The 25,248-nt window shown below is 38.8% G+C and overlaps 1 protein-coding gene across 1 annotated transcript in view; it reads left to right on the top strand.

The window, feature by feature from the left end:
• The window catches only part of UVRAG (UV radiation resistance associated), a 334,304-nt gene that overhangs the window by 235,737 nt on the left and 73,319 nt on the right, over nt 1-25,248 (top strand). Inside the window, exon 14 of the mRNA XM_010847555.1 lies at nt 17,043-17,121. Within this exon, the coding sequence (XP_010845857.1) occupies nt 17,043-17,121 (79 nt within the window). The remainder of the gene's footprint in view (nt 1-17,042; nt 17,122-25,248) is intronic.

Raw genomic sequence — 25,248 nt, 5'->3', positions numbered from 1 at the left:
ACTCATTTCATATATGATATTATACATATTTCAATGCCATTCTCCCAAATCATCCCACCCTCTCCCTCTCCCACAGAGTCCAAAAGACTGTTCTATACAAAGTGTCTCTTTTGCTGTCTCGTGTACAGGGTTATTGTTACTGTCTTTCTAAATTCCACATATATACGTCAGTATACTGTATTGGTGTTTTTCTTTCTGGCTTACTTCACTCTGTATAATAGGCTCCAGTTTCATCCACCTCATTAGAACTGATTCAAATGTATTCTTTTTAATGGCTGAGTAATGCTCCATTGTGTATATGTACCACAGCTTTCTTATCCATTCATCTGCTGATGGACATCTAGGTTGCTTCCATGTCCTGGCTATTATAAACAGTGCTGCGATGAACATTGGGATACACGTGTCTCTTTCATTTCTGGTTTCCTCAGTGTGTATGCCCAGCAGTGGGATTGCTGGGTCATAAGGCAGTTCTATTTCCAGTTTTTTAAGGAATCTCCACACTGTTCTCCATAGTGGCTGTACTAGCTTGCATTCCCACCAACAGTGTAAGAGGGTTCTACGTGTAGGGTAAAGTTTTTAAAAGCAGCTTAAAGCATTGGGTTTAGGAGTTGAGGTAGAGATAAGGTATTACCTAGTAAACATATAAACTAATATGTTTGTCATCAGGTTTTGTAGAGCAATTGACATTTTAAACCCTGTACATGTATTATTTTAATAAATAAATATAAAATTTTAAGTATGCTTTATTTATACAAAACCTGTTTTATTTGTAAACCAACTTAATGCAATTCAACGAGCATTTATTCAGTGCCTGTTATGTAATATATTGTACAAGAGAGAGACATGTAAATACATGATTGTAAAGCAAAGCTATACGTTGAGTACATGCTTCCAAATGAAGGGTAAATATGGATATATCTTAAAGCACCATCCATTCTGACCTGGGACCTGGGGGAGGCTTCAGTGGATTGAGTATTTGCGGTGGGCCTCAAAGGATGAGAGGAATATGAATGGGAGATTAAATGCCACCTGTGGCCAGTGTTGTCAGGTCCCACCATGACTGCAAATGTAACTGTATGGAAAAGTCTGGTAGAGCCGTGGGAGGCTGTGTTGACTTCTTTGCCTTTCCTAGTCATTTCTATTAGTCATTTTTTCCTGAGGATTTACTCCTCCATACCCTGTCACCCAGACACGCTGAATTTTAGTATTGACTTTACCATGCTGGGTTAGGTGGTGGTTCTCTGAGAGAGCTGCCGGCACCCTGCCTCTTAAACTTTTGGTCTCATTTAGAGAGGGATAAGGAGAGAAAAAGGGAAATTTGGTTTCACTTAGCCAGGTGTAGATTCCTTAATAAAAAGATAGGATACTGTCTTCCCTAACCACACAGCAGCTAGATATGGCTGGTGCCAGCTAGACAACCATTTTCGCAGTTTGAACATAATTCTTAGAAACCTCAAGAGTAATGTGGAACACATCTAATTATTTGCAAAAGAAATGTAATAATTTCGTATCTGTAAAATAATTCATTCCTGTTATTTGTCAAAAGTGCTATTCAGAAGTAATGGGGCAAGTAAGTGTGGGGGGTGTGTGTGTGTGTATGTAACATCCTCCAAATTTCTGTTTTTGTGCTCTGGATTTGTTTTCTTTTATATTGTTGGGTCCATAAGAGGAAAAGCTGGCCTAGAATGAAATAGCAGAGCTAAACCATATGTTTTGTACCAAATTAGAAACAGGTGAAGGTTGTTAAAATCCAGCAAGCGCTTACAAAAGCTTTAGACTCGAGTTTGTATTAAAGGCAGGTGGTTATATGTACAATAAAAAGCAGTCACCAGCACACCAGCTTATTGATACATATGTGATTGATCTTTTTGGATAAAAACAAGGAGGAGTTAATAAATCACTGCACAAAGCTATAAAGATGTTTGGGCTTGAAAGCCTAGCCTGTAAGAGCAAATGTGGACCCTGAAGGAAATTTATGAAGCATAGATCCTTTTAGCTTTACTTAACAGCTAACATCTGACTGACCCAGGGGGACCATGGAAATTTATTGCTGGGCCATTCAAATATTTAAGCTGTTGTGTGATGTAGAACAGGTAAAGATTAGCCCAATAACAAATATGAGGCAATAAAATAAAATGAGATTTCGATGACTTGTAAGTACTTGTCAGAGGTCAGCTCCAAATGACTGGTCAGAAATGGGAAAACCTTGTTGATAATTAAAGCAGATTGATTATGACAACCTAGATGTTAGCATTGGTTGCTCCCAGATCAATGATCCTTCAAGTTCCCTCCTCCTGTGAAATCCATACTTAAACAGAATGACTTTAGGGGCCCCTAAATTGTCTTTCTGTGTGTTGAAATTGGGTAAGATGATGAGTTGAGGTGATTCCTTTTGCAATTTTATAATTGCAAAAAAAACACAAGAGATACGTCTTTCTCAAACATACTGAGTATATGGAATTTGTAGACAGCATATTCATTCTAGGAAACTGACTAGCTAACTTATGTATGTAATTTTGAGCTTTGACATCTAGAAAGCAGGCAAGACGTTTTTAGGCTTTCTAATAAGTCATCTTAAATTAACCTTTAAACTTATGTAGTTAACAGATTTATGCACACAGTTATTGAAAAATCAGTTTAGTGAAATCAAGTGGATATTTCAAAAATTCATGGATTTATTTCCAAGCCTTTTATCTACTTTGCTTTATATAAGTCTCCAAAATAATAAATGTATGTAATATTGTTACTAGGATTTTAGAAGTTGTGTTTTGGACTGTAATAAGATCTATGGTTATTGGTGTCAACATATCTGCCTTTTTGACTTACTAAACCCAGAATGTTCTCATATGAAATAACTAGATTTGCTTGTTTTCATGGTGCCAGCTTATCAAATCAGTTGGTATATTTGGTAATAATTTGTTTCATTAACATCTAATTTGGGAGTTGAAGAAATCCCACAAATTTTTATAAAAATCTTGAATAAGTCAAGTTTACAAAATAATACAAATTTACACAATGGGATTATTATTAGGTGGGGCATTGGTGGGGACCAGGGTATAGAATTAAATCTAAAGTTAGGAGTCAGGGTGTCCCTGGCAGTCAGGGCTGAAGACCGCATGCTTCCCATGTAGCGGGTGCAGGTTCAGTCCTTGGTCAGGGAACTAAGATCCCACGTGTCACACAGCATGGCCAAAAATTTAAGAAAAGAAAAAAATTATTCGGAGTCAGGTACCAGTTGTAATTCTGCCTCCACCATTTCATCCGTTCATTCACTCCTGCCTACATTAAACAAGTAGAAGTGTTCCAGACATTATGTTCTAAGAGCTAGGATGCAGTATTAAGGTGACTTAGGCTCACAGTTTTCATTCTAGTGGAAGATACAGAGGAATAAACCCACAGTTACAATACAAAGTCGAAGGTGCTATGTTGGTGAGTGTGCGGGGTTCTACAGGAGAGAGAAATAACTAATCCCAGCTTGGGGCAGAGAAGTGAGGTCGAGGAGAGTAAGATCTGTGGTTGTAGTTGGGTGTTAGGAAAGACCGTGTGACCTTGGGCACCTAAGAAACAGTGCCGATAGGACAAGTGCTGGTGTTGTATGGATAATGTCTGCTAAGTGCAGTACCTACTGCATAACAGATATTCAGTTAATAAAATCCAGCATCAGCATTGCTGTTGTTTTGGCAGTGCTCATTGGCTCTTTCACTAGTGCTGAGTTCATTGCCTCCTGTTAATGCACAGCAAACCTCATTCTGTAACTTGAAATTTCCTCCCCACCAAGGGATTTTTCTTTTGAACAAAACTCAGGGCACTTTCTAAAAATAGGAGGCGGATGTCTAGGTATATTAAAATTAAGAAAAACAGTGAATGACAAAAATATTTCTGAATTTTAAAATCTTACCTTTTGGAAAATTTACTGGACTATATGTCACAGATATTTGTTAGTCTGTACTTAATGCTTGAATTTATTTGATGTATTCATTTATTTGCAGATATTTGTTGAGTACCTTCTGTAGCTAAGACTCCGAGCTTAACATCCATGTACTCAAGGAGCTTACATTTTAATAGAGGAAATAAGACAAATTTGTTATATGTATGGTTGAAAGTACTGGGGGAATAAGAATGCTTTGTGATTTTAGAAGAGAACAAATTGAATAACAAATATTCAGAAATGAATAAAATATAGTATCTTGTGCACTTAAGGACAAATACTGAGGAGGCAAAGCCTAGTAATAATAATTGAATGCCTGCTGAATCCTGGTAATCATGCCAGGTCTTAGATTTTTTGTTTAGTTTAATTCTCATAGCAGTCCTGAAAGATTGGTATTTTAAACCTATTTTAGAGATTTAAAAACATGTTGAGTAGTATGCACAAGTTCACACAAGTAAGTCACAGAGCTGGGGGCTGAGCCTATGCCTTTCTGACTTTAAAGCCTTAACTTCTTACACCTAAATCCCCCTTCTACTTTTCTTCACCTCCCAGAAATAGGTGTTATAATTAAATAATTTTGATGTAAAGTTGAGCACCTAAGTGGCTTACGTAGCATATACCATTAGTTGCACTGATACATTTAAGCAAACCTATATTATATGCACACATTGTGAAGTTGTCTTTAGAAATTTAAAATGGAGAGTGATTTTTCTTCCAAATTCATTTTCCATATGGAAACATCTTGGCATTTCCAAGTACGGTAGGTTTATGCACCTTGCATGCTTAATTGTAGGATTAAAAAAAAAAAACCTTTACAAATTTTGTGGGAAACAGGTGCTGTTAAACCTGGGCAGATGCAGATTGGCTGTTAATGCTGTGGAATGTGATTTTGATTTACTTGGCAGAATTTTTATTTTATAAAAATAGCTATTAAAATAGACATGCTTTCCATCTTTTAATTTTGCTCTGTTCATTGAAATTTGCTTATAGACTATTTTTCAACAGTTACTAAAAGGGTGTGGAAAAACTGGAAAGTTTCTACAAGGAAATTGATATTGAATTCTTTAACAATTTCCACAACCGTGCAACTTACCAAGTTTTAAAAAATGGGGATTATTTTTAACCTTCTTACTGAAATTATTTGGAATTCTATTTCCCTGAAATTCCCTTCTCTTTTTTAGTACAGCTCTGTCTAAAGAACTATATTTAATATTGGCAAAGAGAATAATCTGATGTAAATCTTTTCATTACATGATTTTTCTTTTAAAAACTTGTGATGGCATTTTACTACCTATTATATCAAATTTAATTTAGTTTTTCACAGTTATATGTGATTTCCTATTATATATTCTATTCTTCTTGTCTTTCCCCAAAGGAGGAGAGGGGAAGATCACTCCTCTTCTTACTCTTTTATGAGGACTTAACTTTTGTTACCCTCTGTCCAATCTATTATCCCTCTTCTCACTTCCCTCTGAGATCTTTGCTGTGTTTTCTGATATCGCTCTTCAGTGATTATTATATATACAAGTTTTCAACCTCTTTACTATATAACAGTAGTATAAAACTTCTTGATATAAGTTAAATCACTGTTTCTCCTCTGAAAGTATCACCCTGGAGTCTTCAAGAGGAGGCTGTTTCTTCTACCTCCCATGTCTCCGAGTGTAGAGAAGGTAATGTCAGAACCACTTCTCAGTTGCATATACCTCACGTTTTGACATTTAGAGTGGGTCTTTTTTTTTTTTTTAATGTGGACCATTTTTTAAATCTTTACTGAATTTGTTGCAATATTGCTTCTGTTTTGGTTTTGGTTTTTTGGCTGGAGGCACGTGGAGTCTAAGCTCCCTGACCAGGGACTGAACCGGCACTACTTGAGTTGGAAGGAGAAGTCTTAACTACTGGACCATCAGGGAAGGCCCAGGATGGATCATTTTCAATACCCTTTTCTCTATATGATAAAATTATTTTCGGTAACAACCATGAAATGACACAGATGATAATAGCCAAAAAAGAAAAGCAGAAAATTTTCTTTTATTGAAAAAAAAATACATATATATATGTATTTACTTTTTCTTTTGAACACGATTTCTGTGTACCCATCTTTAGGGAGCAATTTTAAAGGTTTGTGTTTTACTGTACCTTGTTCAAGGCTGATTGTAAATGTTTTTGTATCTGGATAACCTTCGAGTTGGACACGACTGAGCGACTGAACTGTGAACTGAACTGAACCTTATATAACTACACCAGGAAAAAAAATAGTTCAGAACTAAGAAAATTGCACATTGCTATATCATTGTTTATTTTGAAGCTACTGTTTAAGCATGGGAATATGTAATACCAGACAGTCTGGGGACACAGACTGTGTCCAGAGAAAGCTTGGAAGTAGTCCTTCAGATTAACTTTCATGTTGATATAAAGTTTAATATTAGCGTATGCATAATGAAGACATCCTAATTTGAAGATTGCATTTATATTGAAATCAAACAGTCACTTCAGCAGTTATTTAGAACTTAGACCAACAAAAGATTCCGCCCGCCCGCCCCCCCCACCCCGCCTCCGGAGGATTATTTTATCACTGGCATTAATTTGTTGTTTTTAATCTATTGTCATTTTAAAAGCCTATTGAGATTTATGCACCTTCTTATAGACTGCCTCCATCATCCTGCCCTTGTTAGGCCACTGTCGTTAACCTAGTAGCTTCAGGCTTATAGTTTGTCTCTTTTCAGTATCCTAAATATTCTTACTCCATCATCCTTAACCCACTTACCTACAGGAAAAAGAAATCAAACAGTTGGAAAGATTGGAGCACTGTAAATTCAGAGTCGTCTATTTCAGTTGGACTGATACATCCTAGATATCTGGTTTTTCTATCTGACTGTCTCAAGCCTCTTCTTGTGTTTACCCATCTGCAGTTTTCCCTTTCATTCTTGATAAAGCATCTCATTTCCGACTTTATAAAGAAAATAGAAGCTACCAAATGGGAATACCTCAACCTTCCATCAAAATACTTGTAAACCTTTTGTAATCGTCTCCATTTCCTTCAAAATGCCCTCTACTTTGTTGACCCTGAGCCAGCCATCTAGTCCCCCAGCTGCTTCCTCTAAAGTGCATTTGTAAAATCCTGTGTCTTTAGGCTCTCTTCTCAGGGAATTCTGCCTATCTCTTGCCCTAACTGAATCTGATGTTCTGAAGACCCCATGGGTACCCACTGGTAGCTGTTAATTTTCTTATATGCTAGTAGGTATATTCAGATTCAGGAGATGAGATTGGGGTTTTCATGCTCCACACTGCTTTTTCTAGATTCTAACCTCTTTACCCGGTTGGCAAAGCAAACATACAAAAACCTATTCCTTTGAGACATGCTCTTTTCCCCTGCCAGTCTCTGTTATAACCCCATTACTCATCATGTGTTTTGGCAACAGAGAAACAAAGTACACAGATAACATAGGAAAGAGAAACAGTTTTTCTTTGTATTGAAAAGCTTGTTATGATGGATGACATTAACACACAGATGATTCATCCAACACTTTGGCCTTTCATTTGCTTGATCTTTGGCACCGGCAACCTCTTGCGTCCCATCGTTTTTATTTACTCCCATGGTTCTACTCTGAATCAGGTCATCATTCTGTCAGTCCATATTCAGAATCTGATTCTAGCATCTTGCTCTCTGATGACTGCCTTGGCTTGTTCAGCCTGTATGTTAGCCTCCTGTTCATTGTTCTTCTTGGTGACCTTCAGACACGTCCTCTTTATCCAGTTACATTCAGTTCAGTTCAGTCTCTCAGTCGCATCTGCCTCTTTGCAACCCCATGGACTATAGCACCCCAGGCCTCCATGTCCATCGCCAACTCCCGGGGTTTACCCAAACTCATGTCCATTGAGTCAGTGATGCCATCCAACCATCTTGTCTTCTGTTGTTCCCTTCTCCTCCTGCCCTCAATCTTTCCCAGCATCAGGGTCTTTTCAAATGAGTCAGCTTGTCGCATCAAGTGGCCAAAGTATTGGAGTTTCAGCTTCAACATCAGTCCTTCCAATGAATACTCAGGACTGATCTCCTTTAGGATGGACTGGTTGGATCTCCTTGCAGTCCAAGGGACTCTCAACAGTCTTCTCAAACACCACAGTTCAAAAGCATCAATTCTTTGGCACTCAGCTTTCTTCACAGTCCAACTCTCTCATCTATACATGACCATTGGAAAAACCATAGCCTTGACTAGATGGACCTTTGTTGGCAAAATAATGTCTCTGCTTTTGAATATGCTGTTGAGGTTGGTCATAACTTTCCTTCCAAGGAGTAAGCGTCTTTTAATTTCATGGCTGCGGTCACCATCTGCAGTGATTTTGGAGCCCCCAAAATAAAGTCTGACAGTGTTTCCACTGTTTCCCCATGTATTTGCCATGAAGTGATGGGACCAGATGCCATGATCTTAGTTTTCTGAATGTTGAGCTTTAGGCCAACTTTTTCACTCTCCTCTTTCACTTTCATCAGGAGGCTCTTTAGTTCTTCTTCACTTTCTGCCATAAGGGTGGTATCATCTGCATATCTGAGGTTATTGATCTTTCTCCTGGCAATCTTGATTCCAGCTTGTGCTTCATCCAGCCCAGCGTTTCTCATGACCAGTTTACATTACATGGCCCATTATTTTAGTAACAACCTTGTCTTGCCCCACTGTGACTTCTTATCATTCTTATAGCCTTGCTGTCCATTTTCTCTCTACCTGCTGCATGCAAGCAGATGAGTAGAGAGTTACACAAGAGTTTCATTATAAACTCCAGATTAATGACCACTTCTTGGGCTCTCATTAGTGCTCAGCAGTTCTATTACATTTCTTTGTTCAACTTGTTCTTCCATTTGATCAAACTTTCATGCAAAACAAAACATTGAGTTATTTATGATCTCTCTCTCTTTATCACCTTTCACGTCCAAACCATAACCAAATTTTTATGATTTATCTCTTAAACATCTTCCAAATTAGTCTCCTTTTTTCCATGTCTAACATTGCCACATTCGTCCAAGCGCCCATGATCTCTCACCAAGGTCACTGCCACAGGAGAGTCTCTCACCTTCTCCAAACCATCCTCCACTTGCAGTCAGCATATTTTTTTCAAAATGTTAATCCGTCGTTGTCAGTAAAGTTCAAGGAGAAACAGTTGATTAAAGAAGGAACACATCAAATGAAAATGTGAGCAGGTTACACCTTTGTTTGAAATCCTTCCATGGTTTCTTATTTTTCTTAGGGGGAAAAAAAATCAGACTGTGACCTGACATGGTCTTGAGACCTTTGCATAATCCACCTTCCTATCCAGCTTTAACTTCCTCTCTTGCCAGAACTCCCCTCAGATGAACTGCACTGGCCTTCTTTCAATTCCATGTAGCAGCACGTGTTCCCCTGCGGTGGCTGCTTTGTATATGCTGCTTCCTTTAAACATTCTTTCCCTTAGTTCCTACTCATCTTTGAGGTCTCAGCTAAAACATCACTTTCTCTCAGAAGTCTTCCCTGACTCTCTCAGTCCTTGTCCACCTCTTTCCCAGAATAGTATTCCTTTCCTTCTTTGGTGGTGCGGTTATGTGAGCAATGTCTGTGTTGCTCCATTGTACTTGAAGCTCCATTGTCATCACCAACCTGGCTCACAGTGTGAGTGCAGTGGAAAATTGTTGAATGCGTTAGCCGTTCTGGTGATCACTTTCTTTCATTCTTCCTATTGTAAGGGAAGAGTTGGCCCACCTGCTATCCTGGGCAAATCCTCCTCCTGGGCCCTCCCCACCTGTAGGATGGAGAGCCCGTCCCCTCTCACCTTCTCAGGGCATCCTGCTATGCTTGACCATGTCATTCTAGTTACTGAGCTCTCCTCTCTTTGTGCCAAACTTTACATCATCTCCATTTCCTCACCTCATCACCCCTGAGCTTACACCAGTCTTTCTTCATCTCCCACTGCTTCATTTAAACTTGTCTTTACCATATTACCAAAGCTACCTACCAGTGAATTCATGTAATTACATCCAATAGACGTGTTTTCATGTCTGTTTGGCTTGAACCGTCAGCAGCATTTGACTACTGATGATATCTTCCTTCTTAAATTAACACTTTTTCTGTGCTTTTCTGGTGAGATACCTGGTTTTCCCCAAAATCCTTCTGAGCAGTCTTTCTCAGGCCCTTTTTTATTTTTCATCTCTTGTTGATATTCTTAAGCCTCTGAAACAACCCTGTTCTCCATGATTTCTTTAGGCCATCTCATTCATACCTGTGACTTTAGCTTCCATTTAAGTTTTTCTGTAATTCTTTAATTGATTTTTTTTTTTTTTAATGGAGGAGGCCATGGCAACCCACTCTAGTATTCTTGCCTGGAGAATCCCATGGACAGAGAAGCCTGGTGGGCTACAGTCCGTGTGGTTGCAAAGAGGTGGACACAACTGAGCACACAACTGAAAGGAGAATTGATATTTTTACCCCAAATTTCTCTCATAATTTTATGTATAATAACATTTTATGTAAAATTTATCATATATGTTGTACACATGAATAGTATGTATTACCTGCTTCTCTTCAGCCTTCCCTGTCTCAGTTCATAGACACCACTATCTGCCTAAGTCACTCTACTGAGAAACCAAAGTGTCATCTTTGACCCCTCTCTCTTCACCACGGTCACAACCATCAGTCACAAAGTTCTTGCATTCTGCCCACAAATTGTGGCTCAAGTCTTTTCATATATGTTCCTCTTGACTACTGGAACCCTAACCAAAACCATCACCACAGGACCCAGCAGTCCATCCTGGGCATGTACCTAGAGAAAATCATAATTCCAAAAGACACATGTATCCCAATGTTTACTGCAGCACTGTTTACAGTAGCCAGGACATGGAAGCAACCTAAATGTCCATCAGCAGAGGAATGGATAAAGAAGATGTGGTGCATATATAAAATGGAGTATTACTCAACCATAAAAAAAGAAAATAATGCCATTTGTAGCAACATGGATGGATCTAGAGATTGTCATACTGAGTGAAGTAAGTCAGACACAGAAAGACAAATATCATATGATATTTCTTATATGTCGAATCTAAAAAAAAGGGTACAAATGAACTTACTTCTCTGAGAGAAACTCATCTTTTCAGAACCTTCAGAGCTTCCCCTCTCATTCAGAGTAAAAACCAAAGTCCTTACTCTGTCCTGTGAGACCTGGTTTGATCTGGACCCATCACCTTGCTAACTTTGTCTCCTCTTCCTTTTCCCTCACCTTCTCTAGCCCTTTTCCATCTTGTGTGCCTCTGGCCCAACTTACAGTTCTTCTGTATTATCACCAACTTGCAGTGAGTTATGCATAAAACTTTAGTGATAAAACTCAGCAGAAAAACGTTTTCCTTTTATTAGTCATGACCAAATATAATAGTCTCTTTTACTCTGCCAGGTGGAAGGAAAGAGAGAGACGAGCATTTCCAGGAAGTTAGCAAAGGTAGAAAGAAAGGAGCTTGGTGTGTTCATGAGACTGTGAGGGACACACTTGAACAGGATAAGGTTGCAAATAAATCCTGCAACACGTCAGATCACTGAGGCCTTGAAACAGAGGCAGAGGAGTTGACATTTACAACAATAACGAATTAGGAAGCAGGGCTACTCACTGACATGATAAAAAGTTACTTAAGGAAAATAATAATACCTTATCCAGTGAGTAGAGGACAGGAATGGTGCTAAACATCCTGTAGTGCACACAACCACTAAGAACTTTCCAGAGTGGTGATGAGAACAGAGAGATGAGACTGTTTCACACACACAAAGAAAATGACTTGTGGACCTGTTGAACTGCATACATAAAATGCAAAAAGGAAGAAAAATCAAATGCCTGAGTAACTGAAGAAAGTTGTGGGGGATACTGACCTAGATGGGAGAAAGTAAGTTGAGTTTGAAGAAAACTGTTGGCCTTGGAACATATTGAGGACATGTCACATTTTCTATACATACAATGAGCAGAAGTGACCTTAATATGCACAATAAAGGTTTGGAATTAACCATAGCCATATCTTCATCCTCAACAGAGCCATCAAAGAGCCAGACATGGCTGTGGAACTCCAAAGGTGAAGCTGAGAAACTATAACCAATGTGGAATCCTTTTTAGAAATGTCTGGCTTGGGGAGGAGAGGAAAAGGCTTAATATAATTGTATCTTTTAGAAAAAAAGATTCAAAATAAATTTATTTCATAATTTTTTCCAAATTGAGTGCAGCATATTCTTAATATACATGTACACATAAAGTAATTTGAATATATATCATATATAAAATTTATGTGTATATATAAATTTTAAAAATGTTCCTACTTTCAGCACGTACATAGGAATCTGTTTTTCTCACATTTCATTTGCTGACACTTCAGTAGGTCTTCTTTGCAGGCTTAGCTGATGCCTATCATGATGACCCTATTTCATTATACTCTTGAAATATATTCTCAGTTCTGGAAGGAAATGTGAAGTTATAGTCAATATATTTAGTTTGGCATATTCAGAACTACAGGATCTTGGAGATGAATGAGATATTTTATCTCATCAAGTGCAGTGGGTCATCCAGTGTTTGATTCCCCCCTGTGTTAATTTCTAGGACTGCTGTAACAAATTATCACAGACTTGGTGACTTAAAGTAGCAGATATTTATTCTCTCATAGTTCTGGAGGCCAGAAGTCTGAAATCAGGGCACAGAAAGCTCTAGGGGAGACTCTTTCCTTGCCTTCTCCAGCTTCTGGCTCCAGGCATTCCTGGGCCTGTAACTGTGTAACTCACATCTCTGCCTCCATCTTCATATGACCGTCTCCTTTTCTCTATGTCCCTCCTCTGTATGTCCCTTAGAAGGACAGTTACTGGATTTAGGGCCCAAGTGGATAATCAAAGATAGTCTAATCCCAAGATTTTTACCCTTTTTCCAAATAATGTTGCATTCACAGGTTGTGGGTTTCCAGATACGGACATGTTTGGCGGCCACCATTCAGCCACCCCAGGCCTCTGAATGCATAGTTAGTATTTTTTGTAGCTGTATTTGTTTTTGTTTTTATTTTTATTACACAGAAGGAGAGAGGAAGCAAAGGGACAGGGCCCAATATCGTCCCTCACAGCAGCCTCTGAGGCAAAGGTTTGCCTGGGTTAATTTTGAAAAGGCAGTTTTGGGGTTTGTGTTCAAGAAATTCTCCGGTCTGTCAGTCTCAATGCAAACAGCTTAAAATAAAAACCTCCCAGCTGTTCACCACGCAGGCATATACCACAAAATACAAAACAAACCTGTTTGGAAAATGCCTGACCTTAAAACAAGAGTGAGGCCTTAAAGATGCATGAAATACAGATTCTTCCAGAAATCAAGTTAGGCTATAACTTCACAAAACCAGAAGCACAGAATAACATTTCTGTGCTTAATAAAAGTCACTCAGTCATGTCTGACTCTTTGACACCCCAAGGACTATACAGTCCATGTAATTCTTCAGGACAGAATACTGAAGTGGGGAGCCCTTCCCTTCTCCAGGGGATCTTCCCAACCCAGGGGTTGAATCCAGGTCTCCTGCATTGCAGGAGGACGTGAGCCACAAGGGAAGCCCAACTGTAGAACTCCTAGCTAACAAAAGAGGGGGAAGATCACAGATGACAGGTTGGGGGTCCACTCACAACACCTGCCTCTTTTTGTTCTAAAGAGACTCATAACCTGGAGAGTAGAAAAGCAGCCTTGGGGGTGGGAGCAGAAGCTCAGTGATGGCGGCTCAGTCTCTGGAGAACAGAGAGTTGGCTCACTGTTTGCCTGCCTCTCTGCTTTTCCGGCTGATCTCTGCCAGTGCCTGGGATCCCGCCTCGCCCAGCGGCCCCCTTGCCAGGGCCCTTCTGCTGCTGAAGCCACTGCTGCCACAGCCCTTGGCACCACCTCCCCCTTGACCATGTCGATGATCTCATCAGGGAGTTGATGGTGTTGCTGTGGATACAGCACTCAGGCACCCACCATAATTTGTCCCTGTTCCTGGACGTGCACATCACCTCACTGCAAGTTGATGTCCATCCAGTTGTTGCAGCTCACCGGGTGCCCACTGTACACCTCCCCACTTTGGAGGTCCACCAACATTGGGTGGTTCTGAGCCACTTCCAGCAGCAACAAGGGGAACGTGGAGTCAGCAGGGACCAGGCTCCCTGGCCACTTCCACCAGAGCCGCTGCAGCTCATCATATGATTATTATTTGTTGCTCAGCCTCTAATTGCTGCCTCTACTCAAGATGGTTTAGGTTTTAACTAATTCTGTGGTGACATCGATTTTCCTGTAACTTTTTAACCATTTACTTTGGATTTTCCTGCTTGAAGCCATGAGAACAAACCAACCCCTATTCTCTCTGAAAGTCCTTCATTTGTCATCCATGAGACTTCTGTCCTCCAGGCTAAACACCACTGGTTCCTTCAACCATTTCTCTCAAAACTCCTATGTCTCCTGTTCTTCCAATCATCCTGGGTATTCTTCTCTAAAGGACCCAGAGAAAGACTACTGAATATATAACTGAAGACCCAATGCTGAGGTCATATCTCTTCCACTAAGTAGGTGACTGAGGCAGGATAGTTTTTTTTAAATAACAAAATCACTGGGCCACCCTACTTCACTGCATGCTTTATATAGTCAAATGAGATTATTACAAAACCTGTAAGAAACATAACCTTTTAGAAAGGTTCCCAGTTATTTATCTGTATACTTGTAAAAAGAAATTTTAACTCCCAGAACCGAAAATAAATCTGTCAGTATAGTCTGAGCCAGTACAAAGTGGTTGACACTAGCATGTCCCCTGGTTATCTGCTCTGTTTCTGTTAATACAGCCTGGAAGCAAATTAGTTTTATGGTACTTATGTCATAATTCTCCATTCACACTGAAATTACTATGTACTAAAGAGTGCTAAGCCATCTTCACAGATAATCTATTCATTGCTTTCTGATTCACTGATTTTTGCCATGTAGAATCAGTGAATTTTTATACAACTTGGCAATATAATTTAAATTGAAAAAGAATTTAATATTGTTCATTTTAATTGCATTTTTTTGTAAAGGTATAATAATAGAAAATATATAGTTGTTCCTCTAGTTATTTCATGTAATATTCCCTTAAGTGAGTTCTACTTGTGCTAAGAGCATTTTTCTTGTTGTACTTAAATGACCACATTCCTGTCTAAACCTGCAGTTTGCTAGTGAGATTCTCTATGTATATTGAATTAAAATGCCTTTGATTTGTATCTTATGTCCTGATGGTAATAGATTTTACCCTTTTAGATGGATTTCATTTTCCTGGATTGCTTGTTAGTAGGTCTATAAATCCATGTACTATGTGGTAGTTCAACATGACATGACCTTTTAAGAATTTGAAAGCAATATAAGATGTGAACTCTGTCCTAATAGTTGATCTGTCTTAAAATTTCCCTATTTGAATCTTTGGCTCTACTCACTCTTTAGATTTGTTTTAATGGTACATGCACACCTTGGGGCTCTCTCTTTCTATGAAGAAATCCCAATGAAGTAATAATGTCAATGTTATAACATCCATTTTTCAGGATTTAGAGGCTTGGTTTTCAGTGTATGCTTAATTCAATTTATTTTCCAACATTTGAAACAGTTTCTGCATTTATAACTTGAAAGTGGAGATATATTGTGGGTTTGGAGAGCTGTGCAGATGGTCTACATGTAGTGATTTATAGAATAACAGCTATACAGTATAGAGCTTGAAGACTCTAGTAGATTTCTTCAATATACCCCTGTGCTGGTATATCCTTTCAATTAGGTAGTTTCTTTGCAAGCTATTCCATACAAATTTGAATGATTCCCAGATACCCTGTAAAAGCCTGGTGTGTTACACTTTGCTTATCCTGACTTTGCTTTGCTATCATTTTGAATGCATTTCAATTTAGGGCCAAGCCATATGTCCTACTTTATTTTTTTATAGCTTCAATTAAATACAAAGCTACATCTTCTTGATGGGTGTATGAAGCATTTGGTGTTCCACTGCAGAGCATAAAGACAGTTCATGACCTGGCTCGCTCCCCAGTGCCTATAATTTTATAGTGCAGCGAATTTACCTTTTGGACACTATGATATCAGCAACTTGAGAATTTAATATAAGGCTTTAAATTCTGTTTCCTTTCTTTTATTTTCCCTAGAAAACAATATATCCTTCAAGCATTATGGAATGTATCTTTTTCTCAGACAGTTAAACCACAATTGAAATTAAAACTATCTAGTAATTTATTTATTTCTGTAAGATTAAAATAATCATGTATTGCAAAACCAAGGACAGTAAAGTTTCTTCTTGACCATATTTAAGTTGTGATTGATCTGTCTATAAAGAAATCTATTGCAGAGGTTAAAATGTATGATTTGTCTGGAGAATCAGGAAAAAATATGATAGAACATAGATACATGCTAACCTTTTCTTCTTCATTTGTAGGAGTGGAAAAAGGAAAATAGTGAAGGAAACTTACTCCCTAAAATAACTCCTCACCTATATAACGATCTATAGATCTCACGCCTTTGTCGCCTCAGTGAGTCAGGTTCAAATGGAAAGCTTTAGAAGAACACTATGGCATGAGTACATTGCCTTGAAGAAGTAACATCCAAATGGCACTCCATACACGTGTAAATGAATTTTTGATGAATTTTTGCTCACTGGTGCTGTTGATTTGACTAACCACCTCAGAAGAAACAGAAAGCTTATATATTGCTTTCAAGTGTGATTTTTTTTTTCTTAATTTAATAGAAGTTGAGATGTCAGATCCAAAGAGTTAAAGGAAAAAAATTCTAGGATCTTAATCTTAGGGTGGTAAGTTTATACTACATAAATATGAGACATAGGGGCCTCAGCTCCTTGAGATTGGTGGATCACAATCTTATTTATTAGTCCCTTGTTGCAAGAGACTTACTCAGTTCTTCCTTTGAAACAAAACTGCCATCATCCTGATCTGCCTAATGTTATGAAGATATTAAGATAATAGGTTGCAGTGACTGTGTAAGTAGCTTAGTCCAAATTTTCAGATATTTATGCTGTATCCAAGACGCTTCCACCTTTGTCAACCACCTGGAGTTGCTTTAGTCCAATTTTGGAAAACTTCTGACCCTGCTTTACCTTTTTTAGGTTTCCATTATACCCAAAAGGAGGAGAGAAGTTGCAGTTTGATTACGGTGTGTATCTTCTGAACAAAAATATAGCACAGGTAAGTAACCCTTCTGTGCTCATCTCCTACTTGGCACATGGCAGCCTGCTTTCTTGGATTACTAACCCTCTTTATGAATAAGTTCTACAGTGTACTCTTTTTTTATTTTTTTTTAATATAAATTTATTTATTTTAATTGGAGGCTAATTACTTTACAATATTGTATTGGTTTTGCCATACATCAACATGAATCCACCACAGGTGTACATGTGTTCCCCATCCTGATCCCCCCGCCCACCTCCCTCCCCATACCATCCCTCTGGGTCATCCTAGTGCACCAGCCCCAGGCATCCTGTATCCTGCATCGAACCTGGACTGGCGATTCGTTTCATATATGATATTATACGTGTTTCAATGCCATTCTCCCAAATCATCCCACCCTCTCCCTCTCCCACAGAATCCAAAAGACTGTTCTATACATCTGTGTCTCTTTTGCTGTCTCGCATACAGGGTTATCATTACCATCTTTCTAAATTCCATATACATGCATTACTATACTGTATTGGCGGAGAAGGCAATGGCACCCTACCTCAGCACTCTTGCCTGGGAAATCCCAAGGATGGAGGAGCCTGGTAGGCTACAGTCCATGGAGTCACTAAGAGTCAGACACGACTGAGTGACTTCACTTTCACTTTTCACTTTCATGCATTGGAGAAGGAAATGGCAACCCACTCCAGTGTTTTTGCCTGGAGAATACCAGGGACAGAGGAGCCTGGTGGGCTGCCATCTATGGAGTCGCACAGAGTCGGACACGACTGATGTTACTTAGCAGCAGCAGCAGCATACTGTGTTGGTGTTTTTCTTTCTGGCTTACTTCACTCTGTATAATAGGTTCCAGTTTCATCCACCTCATTAGAACTGATTCAAATGTATTCTTTTTAATGGCTGAGTAATACTCCATTGTGTATATGTACCACAGCTTTCTTATCCATTCATCTGCTGATGGACATCTAGGTTGCTTCCTACAGTGTACTCTTTTATTTAACTAGTTACAATGATAATACACAGTTCTTTTTTTGCCACAGTATTTTTCTGTGCCATTATAAATACTACAGAGAAGCAGTGGGTACAAATTGGATTCCTCTTGCTACACTCAGAAGCCTTTTACTGAATTGTTACTTGCTAGTAGGTTGTAATTGAATGTGTGGGCTTTATAACCTCTTACCTCTGCAGCTTGACTGGTAATAGCTTTCTTCTCACATAACTTTCTTCTCTTAGACCACTTCTAGGAACTCATTTTGCATAGGGAGTTGTTTATGGAATAAAAGTTTAGTGACTTTGGCAAGTCCCTAACAGTCTCCTCACCTGTTATCCAAGGCCCCAAAGAAAAGTCCAAGCACATGGTCCTTCCAGCCCATCTTGGGTTTTTGTGGCTCTTCCAATGTCATACCCATTCATATCTCACTTAATATCTTTCCATATGCCATAGAAAGGCTATCAGATGCTTGCGTTTGCATTTTCCTGAAACAAATATACCACATTTCCTTAGCACACATGGCTCTACTTCAAGAGGTAACATGCCATAAATTTTCTAATTGTAGAGTAAGATCAGCTTCGGTGCCTTGTTTTTATTCAGACATCCTTCCAGTTGGACTGTCACATGGAAGAGATCCCACTGTTTGGCTGTTATTTAAAGACATTATCAGCTGTATCCTCAGACCTTTCTTTTATATAGAAGCAATAAGTTTTATGATGTTTTTGTTTTTATGAGCTGAGTTGCATTTTATCCATATGATTCTAAAGACTCACTGAACGATTCCCATATTCATTTCTCGTGGATCTAGAATTATTCTTCCCTATGGTGTCTCCTTTGCCTTTCTTCCTGTCATCTAACTTCAGTTTAATGTTGTTTGTTTTTTTTAATTTGGTTTTTATTAGACTCTTAACTTTTCCAATACTGAATCAGATTTCTAGTTTTCAGTCATCGATTAATCATTTGCTTATAACCTCACACTCACACTGCTTTTACTGTTACTGCCATCCAACTCGTGTTCTTCATTCCAGACGCAAGCAGCCTTGCTCACAGCCTCTAGCCCATGACTCATCTTTCCATGTGCCATTCTTCCCACAACTGAAGCTTTCCCTCCCTCCGGTTTTGGCAGAAGAATATCTTGGTCTAAGAAACAGGACCTTAATTTCAAGTCTGTGTAGCTCACATGACTAATGACAGCTGTCGTACCATAGAGAAGGTAGTGCTTAGATGAAAACTGTCAAGCAGTGGCCAGACTAAGGATGCATTAAGGGAGAAGAGATCTAAGTAAATTAGAGAGCACCTCCAGTGAAGTCAGCCAAGGTGGAAAAGAGCATGTGGACACTGGGGTCCAGAGTCTGGGAGTCAGGATGTCAGGAAGGTTGTCCTCATTTAGCAGAATTAAATTCTGATCTGAGTTCAGAGGTTCTTCTCTCTTTGCCCTCTTTTCTGTTTTTTGCCTTAAACGTGTAAGGCCTAAGTCAAGAGTCTTTTAGAAGTTTCCAGGTGAAACCTACTCCTAATTAAGGCTAGGGCTGAAATGCCTGGATTTCCTCATAAATCCCAGCTTCAAACACACACATGTGCACGCACACATGCACGCATGCACACACACACACACTTAATTCTTCTCAGGTCCAATAGGAATGGCAAAGTGAGGTGTAAAGGGGGTGCTAAGAACAGCCTCCTTTGAGAACAAGACCAAGAGGGAGGCTGACTAGGTGCAGTGGAAAACTGGGGACAGCCAGCCCTCTTCATCAGACTCTGCTCCAGCACTGTTTGGGCCTCACTTTAGAGCACTTCTAATTTTATCCTTAACTGAACTAAAGCCACAAGTATGCTGAGCTAGTTTTATTTCTTTGTTTAAAAAATGGATCATTTCTACTAATTTTGTATCTTCTACAACTTTATACTCTGAGATTCAGAGAGTAGTACATTTGTGTGTGTGTTTAATGGGTTAACCACTCTGATTCCATAGGGAGCAAGTATCTTGCTCTCTAGTGTTTTTTCATCACTGTTAGGCAGTTTTAAAAGGAGACGACAATAAACTTCTTATAAACAGACTTTCTTAGGTTTCATAGTTCATTCATGAGGCCTCTTCTGAACATTTAGAAAGAAACTTTCAACAAATTTGTGACCTTCACCTTTTTTCACGTTAACGCCATTTTGTCTTTAGCCTTACTACCATCACTTTCTTACATTTCAGCTTTTAAGAATTCATAGAACCATAATTATTATGGCTCCTAACCAGGTATTATATTAATAAGATACTTCCAACTTGTGAAGGTTAATTTTATATGTATATATACACACACACACATACATACACCAATACATGTTGTCAAAGGGGAGTTTGTCTTCTCAGCCAGTCTCACTCACACCCCATCTCTAGAGATGTGAGCAAATCATACTATTAAAATGGCCCCACCTCAGTAATTTATAAGCCACGTTGGTGGAGGTGGATGAAAGCACTGGCACGTGTTAAAGTGCCAGAGAAAAAGGAGTGAAGTCATTCAATACTGCATCCATAACTTGGTTGAGGGTTTGAATAGTCAATAGGACCTTTCATCACAACCAGAAGTAGTAGTAAAATCACTTTTTTTGGTAGAGGAAATGACAGAATATAGTAATATTTGTTACTTCAGTATTTGGGATCGTTCCAGCCCAAGTTTTGAAAGCCCAAGCTTAGAAAGACAGGCCTTCAAGTAGAAATCCTCAAGTGTTGTTTGAAGAGCTGAGAGGGTTGGTAAGGCCTGCCTGCCCTCTTCCTGTCACTGCTGTCTAAAGGGGTGTGTGTGTGCAGGGTTGGTGTTAAAAGTGAATAACGCAAAGTGCCTTGTTTTTAACACCATTTACTAATATTTTTCAAGTGCCAGCCCCTTTGGTTGGAAATAGTCTTCCCTCTTGGGCAGCCTGTAACACTATAGAAATGGACCTGGCAAAATTGAGGTACGGTGTAATTAACATGGTTTAAGAAACCAGCTCCTGCCATAATTGTCAGTAAGTTTATAAGGAGATTATATTAGTATTTGTGTATAGCACAGTAGTTTGCTTTTAGTTCCCAGAGTAGTAAATCAAAAATTATAATATTTTTTGGAGAGCTTTACAGTCTATAATATACATATATATATTAATTATCCAAGTGACCCTTGTCATCACCCTGCACAGTGAAAAGGGCAGCATTTGATCCAGCATTTCCACTTTGGGGTATTTGTCCAAAGAAAATGAAAACACTAACCTGAAAATCTATTCCCCCTCATGTTTACTGCAGCATTATTTAAAATAGCTCCTCTGCCCATGGGATTCTCCAGGCAAGAATACTGGAATGGGTTGCCATGCCCTTCTCCAGGGTATCTTCCGAATACAGGGATCAAACCTGGGTCTCCTGCATTGTGGACAGATTCTTTATCATCTGAGCCACCAGGGGAGCCCATTTAAAATAAGACATGGAAATTACTTGTGTCCATCAGTGGATGACTGGATAAAATGTGATATGTGTACACACATTCACACACACACACTAGAATATTATTCAGCTATGAAAAGAAGGAAATCCTGCCATTTGCAACAACAGGGACTGACCTTGAGGGTATTATGCTAAATGAAATAAATAGCATATGATCTCACTTGTACATGAAATCTGAATTAACAACAACAACAAAAAAAGCCCAAATTCATAGATAAAAAGAACATATTATGTGGTGGTTGTCACAGGTGAGGGTAGGAGGTGGCAGAACTGGGTGAAGGTTGTCAAAAGCTACCAACTTGCAGTTATAAAGTCAGTCAGTCCTGGGGATGTAATGTATAATAGAGCATGTTGACTACAGTTAATACCATATTGTATATTTGAAAGTTGTTGGGAGGGCATATCTTAATAATTTTCACCACAGGGAAAAAAAAAGTTTGCTACTCTGTGTGGTGATGGATGTTGACTTATTGCTGTGATCATTACACAATATATACATATACTGAATCACTGTGTTATATACCTGAAACTAATATAATACTATATATCCCAATATATTATGGGAGGTGAACTAATAGATTAAATGTGGGAGACTGGAGAAAAGGAGTAATCGAGAATGACTCCTAGGTTTTGTATGTGAGCAGCTAGACTATGAAAATGCTGTTTATTGAGATGGAGAAGGGTCCAGGAGTCAGGGTTTGGGAGAACCAAAAGTTCTACTTTGGAAATGTTTAACTTGAGTTGCCTTTTAGAAAGCCAAGTAGAGTCCTGAAGTAAGCAACAGGATATATGAGTCTGGAACTTAGGGTGGGAATTAGTACTAGATGTACAGATTTGGTCATCATCAATATAAAGGTGATGTCTAAATTCATGGTACCAGTGTGATCAACCAGGAAGAGAGTGCAGCGCTAGCTCCAAAGAGAGAGACAGGTACAGACAGAAGCGTACAGAGGGATTTAGCCCTGGGAATTCTGATTTAGAAGTTTAGAGGAAGATGAAACAGCAAAGACTGAGAGGAATGGCCAGTTGGATAGAGGGAAAACCAGGAGAAAGTAATAATTTGGTAACTAAGAGAATTTCTGGAAAGAAAGAGTAATCATCTATATGAAATCCTCCTATGAGATGAAGTATCCAGTGGACTTGGAAACATAGAAGTCATTGACAAGAGCATTTTCATTAGAGGAGTAGAAGAGTGAATAGGAAGTGAGGAAGTGACACTGATTGTAGAAAGCCCTTCTGAGGTGTTTTTTTGAAGTGAGATAGATGGGTTCATAATTGGAAAAGATTGTATGTTAAAGGGAGATTTTTTTATTTTCTTTTTTTTTAATTTGGTTTTGGAGGGATGTGGAACCTTTTTGGTGTGTTTTCTTTTTTTAAGATGGGAAATATCAAGGCATATTTATATGGTAATGTGAGTGATCAAATGAAGACAGAAATTGCCAATACAAAATAAAGAAGGAATAGTTGAAGAAGTAATGTCAAGAATGTCCTTGATAAAGCAGTAAAAGTTTTATTGTATTAAATGTTGACCCTTGAGTACATATTTTTAAAATATTCTGTGTGATAGAAAGGGAAATAGGCATAAAACACTTGTACAATTGAGTTGCTAACTAAACTAGCTGATTTTTTTCATGGAGCAATATTTTGAAAGATTGTCTAATAAACAGCCAACTGTACAGACTTAGGTATTTGGCAGACATTGTTTTCAAAAATGAATGAGGTGAGCGTTTCAAAGGAAATTAACTGATGATGAAATTCAAGATTTTGAATGAAAATAGTATGTTGGGAAACTTGCATTTGCCACCATAACATTGACAGCTTCCCATTTCTTAAAGATGTTTTTGGTGAAGTTGGTAGCAATACTTAACGGATGAGATTTTGAAATATTTTATAATAAACGTATAAGCTTTGAAAATCTATATAACTCAATGAGCCAGTATTTTCAAAATGACCAGTGTATGTTGCTCTGAAGTCATGGACAGGTGAAGATCTCTTCACAGTGCAAAAAGCCTAATGGATTTTATTTAACAGATGCAAAAAGTATATTGATAAGGCTTCAGATTCTATATTGCTGCTGCTGCTGCTGCTAAGTCGCTTCAGTCGTGTCTGACTCTGTGCGACCCCATAGATGGCAGCCCACCAGGCCCCACCGTCCCTGGGAATCTCCAGGCAAGAACGCTGGAGTGGGTTGCCATTTCCTCCTCCAATGGATGAAAGTGAAAAGTGAAAGTGAAGTCGCTCAGCCGTGTCCGACTCTTAGCGACCCCATGGACTGCAGCCTACCAGGCTCCTCTGCCCATGGGATTTTCCAGGCAAGAATACTGGAGTGGGGTGCCATTGCCTTCCTAACCTTTAAAAAACTACTACTTGTTAAGTATGGAGATAGTATCAGAGAAGAATATCTACAGTTGTCTGGAAAAGGCTGTTAAAATTCTCCTTTCTCGCCAAATTACATTTTCTCATGAAACAACATGTGGTAACAAAATGAATGCAGAAGGATATATGAGAATGCAGCTGTCTTCTGTTAAGGCAGGCATTGCAAGAGACTTGCAAAAATGTAACATGATGTCACTCATCTCACTAAATTTCTTTCTTTGAAATTATGCTTGTTTTTCATTAAAAGTGTTATTTATATTAACAAATAATAGATTTATTTTATTAAAGTGAATTAATAATATTTAAATGCTTTTTCAATTTTAACTTTTAATATAGTAAATATTTATATATGGACCTATTTAAACAAAAGCTTTTGGAGGTCCTCAATTTTAAGAGAGTAAAGGGATCTTGAGAGCAAAAATGTTGAGAACCACTGTCCCAGAAACCTCAATTGCTCATAGTCTGATAAACCAAGGCACATTTGTCAGTTCTCCAAGTGTAGAAACATTATATAAGAGACCTCAAATTTGGAATTCCAGTAATATGTGCAGTACAAGTCATCAGATCAGCAGCTCTCAGTGGATTCTCCTCTGTTGCTTTTGCTTTTGGGTTTTCTTAAAGCCAGGCTTCTTCTCTTCTTTCTTGAATGTCCAAGGAAACTTAAGAGTGTGGGTGTAGTTTACAAATACTAACCATAATATACACTTGTATTGACTTCAATGGCATTTGGTATACTTACACGTGTGATTCTCATTTCATACTCAGATCAGATCAGATCAGTCGCTCAGTCGTGTCCGACTCTTTGCGACCCCATGAATCGCAGCACGCCAGGCCTCCCTGTCCATCACCAACTCCCAGAGTTCACCCAGACTCACGTCCATCGAGTCAGTGATGCCATCCAGCCATCTCATCCTCTCTTGTCCCCTTCTCCTCCTGCCCCCAGTCCTTCCCAGCATCAGTCTTTTCCAATGAGTCAACTGTTCGCATGAGGTGGCCAAAGTACTGGAGTTTTCAGCTTTAGCATCATTCCTTCCAAAGAAATCCTAGGGCTGATCTCCTTCAGAATGGACTGGTTGGATCTCCTTGCAGTCCAAGGGACTCTCAAGAGTTTTCTCCAGCACCACAGTTCAAAAGCATCAATTCTTCGGCGCTCAGCCTTCTTCACAGTCCAACTCTCACATCCATACATGACCACTGGAAAAACCATAGCCTTGACTAGATGAACCTTTGTTGGCAAAGTAATGTCTGTGCTTTTGAATATGCTGTCTAGGTTGGTCATAACTTTCCTTACAAGGAGTAAGCATTTTTTAATTTC

The sequence above is a fragment of the Bison bison genome, unplaced genomic scaffold (genome assembly GCF_000754665.1).
Source record: "Bison bison bison isolate TAMUID 2011002044 unplaced genomic scaffold, Bison_UMD1.0 scf7180017864251, whole genome shotgun sequence".
NCBI classification, from domain to species: domain Eukaryota; kingdom Metazoa; phylum Chordata; class Mammalia; order Artiodactyla; family Bovidae; genus Bison; species Bison bison.
Note: the sequence above shows the minus strand (reverse complement) of the source record. Positions and strands in the feature narration are given on the sequence as shown.